Source organism: Sinocyclocheilus rhinocerous, unplaced genomic scaffold (assembly GCF_001515625.1).
Source record: "Sinocyclocheilus rhinocerous isolate Xijiao unplaced genomic scaffold, SAMN03320098_v1.1 scaffold1256, whole genome shotgun sequence".
NCBI classification, from domain to species: domain Eukaryota; kingdom Metazoa; phylum Chordata; class Actinopteri; order Cypriniformes; family Cyprinidae; genus Sinocyclocheilus; species Sinocyclocheilus rhinocerous.
The window spans coordinates 1969502-1982082 of NW_015646445.1; the positions used below are offsets into that span (position 1 = coordinate 1969502).

General features: G+C 35.7%; 1 protein-coding gene across 1 annotated transcript in view; it reads left to right on the forward strand.

The window, feature by feature from the left end:
- Positions 1-4594: 4594 nt before the first annotated feature.
- Positions 4595-12581, forward strand: part of LOC107707827 (kremen protein 1-like) — a 63697-nt gene continuing 55710 nt past the window's right edge. Inside the window, exon 1 of the mRNA XM_016511918.1 lies at positions 4595-4818. Within this exon, the coding sequence (XP_016367404.1) occupies positions 4743-4818 (76 nt within the window). The 5' untranslated portion in view covers positions 4595-4742. The remainder of the gene's footprint in view (positions 4819-12581) is intronic.

A 12581-nucleotide genomic window follows, 5' to 3' on the forward strand; every position in this document is an offset into this window, starting at 1 on the left:
CCTTCAAAACGCCTTCCTTTGTGTTCCACAGAAGAAAGAAGGTCCTGCAGGTTTGGAAAGACGTGAGGTTGAATTTGACGGAATTGTCCTTTTTTGGTGAACTATTCCAAACAAACAAAAGCAGATGACATTGACTCTCATTATGCCAACTCATAGCTGAAAAGGGATGTTGGAACCGAAACGCACCTGCTACAAGTGTCAGTATCAGAATAGGGGCACATTGTTAAAATGCAATATGCTTGAAATACATTACAAATGCTGCATTATAACCATTGCCATCAGCACCTGGTGTTCATAATGGAGCGCATATCAGCTCGAAGCCTTTGATTTTGACTCAATAACATTTTATAAACAATAACACTGAAAAAGTTTGGGGTCAGGAAAAGAAAAAAATACGTCTTTTATGCTCGGCAAGGCTGCATTTATTTGATACAATTTTATATGAATATATTTTAAAATCTAATTTATACATGTGATGGCAGGTTCAATTTTTCAGCAGCCGTTATTCCAGTTTTCAGCGTCACATGATCCTTCAGAAATGAATCTAATGTGCTGATTTGGTGCTCAAGAAACATTTATTTTCATCAATGTTGAAAACGTTTTAACAGCTGCTTAGGATACTTTCATGACTAGAAATGTCTAAAGAGCATCTACTTGTAATAAAAATCTATTGTAAAATGCCTTTACTCTCACTTCTGATTAATACAGCATTGCTGAATAAAAGCATGAATCTTAATGACCTCAAAACTTTTGAATGGTAGAGTGTAGATTTTATAATAGTTTAGTATAATCATTTTTAGTGGTGTTTTCCTCTCTCTTACTCCTCGTAGAGGTTGTTTTTGCATTGTTTGAAATGTAATTAGTCCAAAGCAAAAGATTGTTCCACCAACAAACCCCTGAGGTTTCTCAGTCACACCAGTGCTCTGTAATTAGCCTCAACACACAAAACTGCCAAAGTCTAGTATAGTTTTTGTGCTCTGGCCTCGCAAACGAGCCCTGGCAAACTGTAGGTCCGTGTATAACCTCAGGTTCATTCATCTACACAATACTCAAGCTTCTGTTAATCGCGTTACATGATTGACACAAGCAGCAAAACACTGCAGCCAACTGGAATCTCATCACAGAAATTTCCAGGCTGCTGTTTCAGCAAGACTTCAGATCGGACCAGGCCTGAGCGAAGGCTTCATTTCTGTGCCGCAGGTGAAAAGGTGTTCTTCCTCTTGCAGGTTTGTAAAGCGAGGAGGAGGATCAGAGGGTGCGATGTAGAACGTCTCAAGCAGGTGTGTGTTATTGCTGTGGGTGTTCTGCTTGTGCTGGGCTGTAGCTCAAAGGCCTTAAAGATGAGAGGTAGTTAAAACACAAACCATTCCTCTGGGTTGACATTGTGCTTTAATTAAAGAGCTCAAAACAAACACAGGGAGATGGATGAGTGTGTGTGTGCTGGGTGTGAGTGAGAATGGTTAAGAAAACCACTTTCATCTTTCTTTTGAGAATGCAAAGGCTTTAAAACCCCAAGGGTAAAGAATACATACCTATTACCTGTGTATATATTTGTTGTTGGAGGGAGAAGACGCAACTTCTATGTACTAAGCAAACAACTATTAAGCATGTTTTCCTCAAATTCTCATTACTTTAATACAGAAAAAAAGTTATTTCAATTATTTACATCTATCTATTTATCTATCTATCTATCTGTCTATCTATCTATCTAACAGGAGCAGGCATGATGGTTGCTGTAGACGGGCGTATGCGTGTATTTTGCTTAATAAATCAAATTAAACAGGCACAGTGAGGTGAGAATAATTGCACTGACAGTGATAAAAAGATTAGATGTGAAATCAAGGAGAGACACAGCCTCACTAATGATAGCTTGGCTTGGTTCCTCGGTTTCGATATCCACCCCTAACACGCCGAGGCCTTCAAATCTGTATAGATCTTGGCAAATGTGTAAACCGTACAAGCTCTAAAGCAGCAAGTGTAATGATAAAATCCTGGACTTTCCAGTGAACCAGTAACCTGCTTTTAACATGTTCTGACAAGTTAGAGAGACTGCATTAGATATATCTCACGACAAAACTATGAAGCATGTCAAATATCAGACTACTGAATCTTCTAAATGTTCAATATTAAACCAATATCAACCCCGATATTTCACTGAATACTTAACTTCTTTCCACTTTTAATTCACGTACCATGCATCTTGCTTATACAGTATTGCATTGTATTTTAATACTGTATGTCTCATATTTGATCTCTAGGAGTAATAATTAGCTATATTCATATATGTTATATGTTGTGTGTTTGTATATGCATACATACATAGTTCACATTTACAACATTAAATTGCATTATTAATGTATATATATATATATACACACACACACACACACACTCATCACAAAACAAACATCATACACATTATTGTTGAAGTTTTACAATATAAATATATAAAATTACATGTGAAATGTATTAAATGTAATATAAAATTTTATAGTATATTCATTTATTGATTTAAGGAAAATAACTTTTAACCCTTAAAGTTTCTTGAAAAGAAATGAAATAGTGCATAAATGTGGTTTTGTGAATGACTGAAATGCAAGTTCTGAATTATTTGACATTGGAAAATATGAGATCATGTTTACTACTATAAGAACAGGGAGTGTGACTTCTCTCTCGCGAATGCTTATAATTATCATATACTTACAAACATCAGACAAAGGCACATCTAACTACCTGAAATACACCTGAGTAACTTGTTTGGGCTCGACCGTCTAATTTTGATGGAGTCACATGGTCTTTTAAGTGAGCTCAGTGACTAGGTTGGTATAACGATGTTTCAGAGTAAACTGTGAGCAATAGTAATTGTGAGCTTCGCTGGTGCGCGAGACCAATCTAATCATGCTGGGTTTTGGGGTTTTGTAAGTTTACATGATCAAGCCTTACATACCATCTGTAGACGAATTAGGGTATCTTCAAGCCAGCTCTGTATTACAGTGCGCCGACCATCCTGCTGATGATTCACGGCGTTATGGTCACTTTCATACCCAACCGAATCCTTTCAAACTTTAAAAAAGGCAGCAGGCAGCGAGTGTTATTTTTACCCAGCCGTTTGGGGTTTTGGGTGAGTTCGTTTTAATTTCAGCGGTGAGTGAAGTCACTGCTGTCCCCTGCATGCTCTGCTCTGGAGACTGAGGTAATGGACCCTCCATTCATGTGTTCTCCCACTAGAGAGAGACATTCTGCACAAGTGATGCTGCTTGTTTTATGGGCTGGGATGTATGACATTGAAATGAGGCTTATGTTCCAGTGAGCAGTGTCATTATTTACCACAGAAGGCTGCAGGGTTTAAATTTACATTCACGTTATATTCCGTCCGTTTATGTAAACAAAGAAAGAGGGCAAATATTAACTAAGAATAATAAACAATAAAAAAACCAACTTATGAACCTATGGAATGATAAAGTCCTAATTTAGTCATTTCTTTTTTCATGTATTTATTTATTTTTTATAAAAAAGTGTAAAAATAAATAAATAAAGATTAAAAAAAAATTAACTCTTTAACATTGTTGGTTAAGTTAATCTAAAAAAAATTATTAATTATGATAGTAATTACTTCTTTATCAGTGTAGATTATTGTACCAATTACTCTCTCTCTTGCATTACTTATTACTACTAACTTTCTAAATCTAATATCAATCTTGACCAAACATAAGACAGAGACATAAAACTGCTCTTTTAATTCTTTCAAATAATTATAGTAATATAAAATTGCATAAATTATTCTTGAACTGACCAAAGCATTTTAAAGGGAAACAGTTACGGTAAAAAGCATACATTTTAACATTAGATGTTACATTTTGATATTAACTCCACTATTGTTTTATATAGAATGGTTCTATAGTCTACTCTATACAGTAGACTATTTAATGCAATTAAATCAGAAGTAAATCAGAAGTCGAAGAAGAACTGCACAAGCAAGTCTTAAAATGCACAAGCAATATTATTTATTTTTTATTTATTAATAATATTTAGTATAGCCTATACCATAAATATTTTATTTCGTAGTCATTTATTTTTCATATATTAATTTTATTTTTTCAAGCAGTATACTTTAAAAAATATTGGAATTAAATCTCTAACAGGTCTCAGTCTATCTATCTATCTATCTATCTATCTGTCTGTCTGTCTGTCTGTCTGTCTATATGTCTGTCTGTCTGTCTGTCTGTCTATATGTCTGTCTGTCTATCTATCTATCTGTCTGTCTGTCTGTCTGTCTATCTATCTATCTATCTATCTATCTATCTGTCTGTCTTTCTGTCTGTCTACTTACAGTCTACAGAAAGTCACATATTTGTTAGTGGAAACAACGGCGCTTTAAAAGTCTTCGGGGTTATTTTCTTAACTCTCTGTGTTGTCTGTGGCTCAGCTATTGGATTTGTGGCCAGCCTACAGCGCGCAACAGGTATATGCCCCCATGCACGGGGCAGGTTGAATCTATTGCCCCGATTTCCTGTCACATGATTTGAAATAGGATCCCTACTTTTTCTGCTATCTGTCTTGTGCGTGAGTGTCTGGGGGCAGCGCTGATCTGCCTAGAAGTTGAGACGCTCTTAACGCAGACGCGCAGCGAGATTTGCTGACATTCATCTGCTCGCCGCACCAGACTGGACTCAAACACTTCACCTGCGAGGAGAGAGGAAGAGAAGGTGTTCAGATCTCTCACAGCCTGCTACAGAAGAGCGATGGATTCGCGGAGAATCGCAGCGTTGCTCCTTGCTGCCTGCCTCAGCGCGTCAGCTTCAGACCAGTTCGACACGGGTTAGTCCTCAACTCTTTTGAGCTGTGACTGTGTGTGTGTTCTGGTGGCTGTAGGTCTTTTATGAGATGTTTCTGAGACTAGTGCATTGTCCCGACTCCAGCCTGGAGATGAGCAGCGCGTTCTGTCACTTCTCTCGCCTCGTCTTGCCTCTGGTTCAGCTTTATGAATCACACGCAATGCATTACGCGCTAAATAATGACCTAAACCCTCTTTGAACGCTGTTTTGCAGTTGATGATTCTTTGAAGCCACTTTTAAAGTCTTGAAAAAGGAAACTTATTCAAACTATGTTTTATCTGTATTTGTTAAATGCATTACTTATCCGGGTATTCAAGTGGATTTTAGTATAAGGTGTGATGATGAGAATATGACCTCTTTTTTTTTTTTCCTTTTTTTCTTTTTTTTTTTGAGAAACAGATGGATAAATCTTATGCTTATTTAAAACTTAAAATATATCATCATCATCCTTATAATATATCTTAAAATGCATTGTAGTTATCATTCTTTAACAAGGTATATTCTCAAGATATATATATATATATAATACTTAATATATTAATTTTGTAATTAATTGAATTATATCTATCTAGCTAAATCTTGAGAATATACCTAGCTAAAGAATGATAATATACCACACAGATACTTACCACTTCTGTATTTTTCAGTTTTCAAGAAAGGTATGATATCCTTAGAAAACTTTACCATGGTAGCCGTAGTTTCCACCAAAATACCAGTTACAACAGTGATTGTTGTTACTGCAAAATCCTAATAGAGGATCTCATTCAAACAGAATAATAAGCTTTCATTATCTTATTTGATGACAGAATGGTGACTGATAACCACAAGTTAACACACAGTTTTATTTTACTAGCAAGAACCACAGTAACAATGCTGTTTTTTGCAGAAACCATTGTAAATATCTGTAAGGGATCTCTTTGTGTCATCATTGACTAATTAAACTGCTCTTGGGATGAAAAAAAAAAGCCACTAGGTATCTCTTACTGACAGATTTAATTATCTGCCATTTATGTTCTGTACTGGATGTCTTTTAGTTTTTCTAAATCTGCTTGTGCTTTATAGGCAAGTTATGTTCTTTTCATATGATATACAGTAGCTGAAAGCTCATCAACAGATTATTTTTCCTTAGAAACCACAAATCCAATAAAATTTTGTCTTTCAGGTATACCTTTCTTTGAGGTGAACTTGAGACTTTTAATTGTGTCATAAATCCATCTGCAGCATCAGACAAACATCAGGAGTTAGGCACAATGAACTGCATATTGTCTCTATGCAACCCCCCCAAAATTTTTATTTTAATGTTTAGCAACAACCACATAAAGCAAAGGTCTTGCCAGATAAACAGCAGGCAAGTGCAGCATGTTTTCCAGGCTTGTGGATGGAATCATGACAACAGCAACAACCAGTCGACCAATCAAAGTGTGTGGCATTTTAGAATGAGAAAATTAGATACAGAATAGAATTATTAGGTGTTATTATCAAACCCTATTACCAATCTATTTTTTTGCTATTGTTATTATAAGTTTGAAGATAATTGACTGCTTGCTTACTTGTGAAAATCTGTAAAATCTGAAACAAATTTGTTACCATCACACACTCTACTAATATTAACTTGAAGGTTAATAGTTTTAAAATGTTTTGTTTTGCTAGATTCAGGTAGTTAAAAGTGCCTCTAATTGAAAAAAATTACCCTATAGTCAATGAAGCTGACTTGACTGAAATGCACAAGCCGCTTGCATTGATTATAATGGGAGTGCTCTAGGTCGTCGCATAAGCTGTAATTTGTGTTGTGTTTCAAATCTCAGAAGCAAATCCCCTACGCTCTCTTTTAATTTTTTTTGTTTAATTATAGCCTTTGTTAGAATGAGAAAATTAGATACAGAATAGAATTATTAGGTGTTATTATCAAACCCTATTACCAATCTATTTTTTTGTTATTGTTATTATAAGTTTGAAGATAATTGACTGCTTGCTTACTTGTGAAAATCTGAAACAAATTTGTTACCATCACACACTCTACTAATATTAACTTGAAGGTTAATAGTTTTAAAATGTTTTGTTTTGCTAGATTCAGGTAGTTAAAAGTGCCTCTAATTGAAAAAAATTACCCTATAGTCAATGAAGCTGACTTGACTGAAATGCACAAGCCGCTTGCATTGATTATAATGGGAGTGCTCTAGGTCGTCGCATAAGCTGTAATTTGTGTTGTGTTTCAAATCTCAGAAGCAAATCCCCTACGCTCTCTTTTAATTTTTTTTGTTTAATTATAGCCTTTGATTCAAATGACAGGTTAGTCTATCTGGGCGATGCACAAGCACTGCCGTCTATGCATTAGCAATGTATTTAAAGCTGCTTTCCAGAACATTTTCATAATAATGGGTGACTTATACCTCTTTACAAGTTTTTTTTCCTGCCATTTTGTGACTAATTTTGACAGTTTTATGGCTAATTAATGCTGTAATAATTAATAAGGCATGTAGTAACATGTCCATCCACCCAGAAGTTTGAATGTGTTGAAATGACTTGATGGCTCATGTTCCTTGTGTTTTCATATAAAATATAATGAAAATCATTCAACAGCAATGAGTCACAGTGACAATTTGCACTCTTTGCTCTCAATTTGTGAATATTATGAGTTTGATTAATTGCATTTGCAATTGAATTATTAAGTCCATGTATTCTTCTGCTCTGTTGAGGTGTTTTAGGGAGTCTTAAGAGTCAGTGCATTTGTTAGGCCTTTCAGTTTTCCTTTTGTGCAAATCAGTTATTGATATTTGATGAGTAAAAGGCATTCTGTTGCTCATGTCTATGTGTGATAAGACATGCAGATTAAAACATGTGAATGATGAAATGCTTTACAGCTTAAATGAAGGTGTGAGGCATTTGAAGAACAGCATGGCATCTGTGGGTTTTCATTAATAGAGAGAAATGCATTATTGCTGTCCTCAGAAAACCCTTTCATTTGTTGCTTTTTACTATATATTGCATGAATTGAAAGCATCGGCTCCTTTGCTTTTAAAGGAATAGTGCACCCAAAACCCTCGGGGATACCCTCAGGCTATCCAAGATAATAAATCAAATGAGTTTGTTTCTTCATTGGAACAAATTTGGAGAAATTCAGCACTTGCTCACCACAATGGATGCTCTGCAGTGAATGGGTGCCGCAATGGCAGTCCAAACAGCTGATAAAAACATCACAATAATCCACAAGACTCCAGTCCATCAGTTAATGTCTTGCGAAGGACTCGTATAGCCGGAAGCAATGGTTTGAAGTTAAAAATTGATTTATTTTTTACAAACATGCAGCTTTTGGCTTCACAAGATGTTAACTGATGGACTGGAGTGGTGTGAATTACTTGTGGATTATTGTGATGTTTTTATCAGCTGTTTGGACTCTCATTCCGACGGCACCCATTCACTGCAGAGCATCCATCGCTGAGACACTGATGCAATACTGAATTTCTCCAAATCTGATGAAGAAACAAATTCATACACATCTTGGATGGCCTGAGGGTGAGTACATTTTCTGCAAATTGTCATTTTTGGGTGAACTAGTCCTTTAAATATATCTAAGAGACTTGAGCAGGTTGTACCTCTGCACCTTGACCGGTCCAGAGACCACGTCTGTATTGAATGATGTATTACATGAATAGAGAATTATTCATGGGCTTTGAGAAGAAGCAGTGCATCTGTGTCCAGACAGGAGCTTGCCTCATGTAAAGTGGATTTGGGTTAGCTGATAGATGTTATTGAGTAGCTCCCAAGATGGGTTTATGATGTACTTCTCATTTCTGTTGAAGATTTTATTTCAGATGCAAAGACAGATGCGTGGTTATTTCCCCCATATTTTTGCACTTCAAATTGCACCTGGTGATACTTGCTTTGCTGTGAAAACAAAATGTGCTGATTGTGAAAATGAATGGAATGGTCATGGCTGAAGGGCAAACTGAAGACTTCAAAGCATCAGCAATTTTGCTCAAGTTATTAAATCCATGTCATGCCTTGTCTGTCCTAATAGTTTCGTCCTTCATCTCGCTTCACAAGGCGAAGCAAGCACCATGTGGCTTATTGGTCCCGGCCAATCGTGAGAAATTAACATGGAGTTATCTAAAATGATAATCGGCACCGTTTAGAGTTATTTCTGTTTCTGAAAGCGTGTGATCGACTGAATCAGCACTTCATCTGCAGACACTTAGTTAACTCTCTGACTGAATTTGATCTCATCTTGAAAAGGGAATCCAGTTTGGCTGTAGAGGATACTGGTTGATATTTCATCCAAACTGTCATCTGTTACAGGAAATCTCAATCAGTCGACTACACCGCTGTCAGTCAGTTAAAGCATGATAAAACCGCATGATGCTGCCAATGCTGAAGGTGTTAAAGAAAGATTTGTTGCTGTGTTGCATTAGCGTCTGTTTGACAGATCCTTCACCGGTTCTGGAATCATCTCTCTCCTGCTGTTCGGCTGCTTGCCATTGCTGGCTTTATTCTCCCTCGATCTTTGTCTATCCCTCTTGTTCTCCTCCTCTTTTTCTTGCCAGGGCTGTTTGGAGTGAAGCGCCTGTGCTTTGTCTTGTGTCTTCACTCAAAGCCGCTCTGACAGTGAAGTATGGTTTGGGAGGGAAACAGTAGCCAGGTGGTCGGAAACGTGGGCAGGGGAAGAACTTTTGTGCTTTTTCTCTGTCCATTTAACCACTTCCCTTTTTTTTCTTTTTCTTTTTATGCGGACTCGTTTAGAAAGTACTGCTGCATTGACCTTTTGGAGTTCATGGCTATTATTTCAAGACTGTAAATGTATGATTTATTTTTTTTAGGGATTAAAGATTATTTTTCTTGCTTTTGAAAATGCTGTCAAGAACATTTTGAAGCCTTGACTAGTTTTTCCTGTGAAACTCGCTTGTCGTGGCATGTTTGCTTTAATGTATATATGTGTGTTATGTGTGCGTGTGATTGTGTGAAAACATTTTAAATTGTATGTCTAGTCTTGTACACCAGCTTACGCTAGTAGTTCATTCAGCAGCCTATCTAGTAGCTTTTGTCCCTCAGAGGTTGTCTGATATCACTGTAAAAAATGACCGTGAATTTAACGGTAAAAGACTGTAAAAATGCTACAGTAAAAGCCTGTTAAATGGTTAACGGTAAATTCCCCTACTATATACGGTGAAAAACTGTATTGGACATTACATGTATACCGTATACCGTTTTTGGAAGTGAAAAAAAACGTATAATTTACAGTGAATAACCGCAAATTGACATTCCCAGAATTCCCTGCATTACATTTCCAATTTGATGGGTTTTTTTTGTTAAAATAACTTTCTTCTTAGTTTTTTTCTTATCAGTTTTGTATATTAGGGTTGTGTGTTACACCTAATGTTGTTAAATTAATGTTTATTGTATTATTTAAGTTTCGTGTGTGTTACCATGATGGTGTTTAGCGTTTGTGTGAATGACACTGTGCACCTTCTATATATGTTATTATTTAAAAGCTGCTTGTGATAGGCTTTGGTTCATCGTGTGACTTTCTCATCACCACCTGCATTTGGTGGTTACTAGTGTATTACAAAGCTAAACAGATTTCAGTACTTCAATAGGTTGGTATATTAACATTATATCAAATGAAATTACGGTATTTAACTGTAAATTTAAGTTAAAACCGTAAAACCTAAAACGTTGCTACCGTATTTTTTACGGTAAAATTCCGGCAACCACAGCTGCCGTTTTTTTACCGTAAATTTTACGGAATTTTTTTTACAGTGTACTGTAAAATAAATGCTCTTGATCATTATGTTTGTCTTGTTTTGCAGTAAAAAAAAAATCTACGTATTGTTAAAACAAGATATGTTGACTTGAGAAGCAAAATTAGATATTTCAAATTTATTGTTTCAAAAGAATGTATTAAGTTTAATTAAGTTTTCATCTCACATCATTGGGACGTTGATTTTTCTTGTTTTAAGCATAAAGCATTGTGAGGTTTATGCTTAAATTAAGAAAAAATATTTGCCAATGTACTAAGAAAAATAAACTTTCTTTTTTTTCTTTTTAAATATATATTACTTTGAAATAAAATAAAATAATGAAATAAAATAAAAAATGATTGCAAACCTATGTATCAAATGCACTCTTGCTAATCAAGAAATTGTGTCTTCTTAGAATATTTTTAACAGTTAAACAGGGCAAAAAAAAAAAAAGAGAGAGCAATAACAACAAATGAAAACTAGAGTAATGGCTGCTGAAAATTCGCAGCAATAAATGGTATTTTAAAATACATTCAAATAGAAAACAACTGCTTTTACAAAAACTTTTCATCAAATAAATGCAAATAAATGGTGAGCACATTTTCTTTTCTTTTTTTTTTTAGTTACAAATGTTTTTTAGTAAGTAAATGTTTTCAGACATTTAGTTACAAAACATATATTTGAGTTAATTTGAGATGTCCGACTTTGGTTTGGTTCCACTAGAATGCATATTTCTGATATAAATAAAGTGATAGTGATTTTGAATCAATACAGTGGCCCTCATAAAGCCTAACCACAGACCATGTGTCCGCTCAGATATCTTTCTGTGTATCTGTGGTGCAGAGGTGGTTAGCTGAGAGTGCTTCTTCTAATTTAGCAACAGAAATACCCACATCAGAGACTGTCGTTTCAGAGGGCACTGCATGGCATTCCTTTGGTCCCTACGTTTCCCAGAAATCCTTCCACCCATTTCCTGCCAGCATATCCTCACATTTACACACAACAGGCTGTAATTACCCACCCAGCTGATCCGATCCAGAACCAACCACCGAGAAACATGGAACACAAAGATGCCTCTGTAACCAAAAGTGACACAGTATACAGGCCGCGCTTCTCCTCTGGACAGAGACACAGCCTGCGGTCGCTAGTGTCAATCCCTGTTTCTGACTGTTTCTATGGGAAACTAAGCAGAAAATAAGCGGACAACACGTCATGTGTTAATGACAATACCTGAGTGCCAAGTTCGGCTGGGATGTGAGGCGCCAAATGAGGCTCAAACATTTCTCAACCACTTCTACCAAGACGAAATCATTATCCAAGCTTTGCTACCCTCTAGGAACTGGCAATCGTTTTTCAGCTATATATATATATATATATATAAAAGTAAATACTATTCATTTTTAAGAAAAAAAATTTTTATTCAGCAAGGATGTGTTAAATTGATCAAAAGTGACATTTATAATGTTACAAATGTCACACCCCTTTGGAATTTTGTTGTGTTTTTATTCCTCATGTGTTCTGTTGCTGTGTTCAAGTCCTCCTGGGACGTTCGTACGTAGGTATGTTTTGCGTTTTTAATATTTTTAAAACATGCAACATGGCAAATCAAAAGATTTTTCACCTATAGGTGCAAAAATGATAGCATTTTTTTACTTGGATTTCATTAACTAGCTGCGTAACAAGAACATGACCAGTTTAAGTTTATAGGACAACTAAACTATCAATTTAAACAAAAATTTACCGTCAACTACAGACGTTACATCCATCGATCAGTGTTGCCAATTTAGTTACTTTGTAGCTAGATTTAACGACTTCCCCGCCCCTTTTGAGACTTTTTTCAAAAGTTTAGGGACAAATATAGCAACTTCTTGGACAAACCTTATCTAAGTTCTCATCTTGCCCACTGATCTACATTCATCTTTATATAGATCAGTGAATTTGCCATTATTATGTCACCTAGTGACATTTAGCTACCAGTTTTAGCTACTTTCAATTGAAAGCAGTTGGCAAC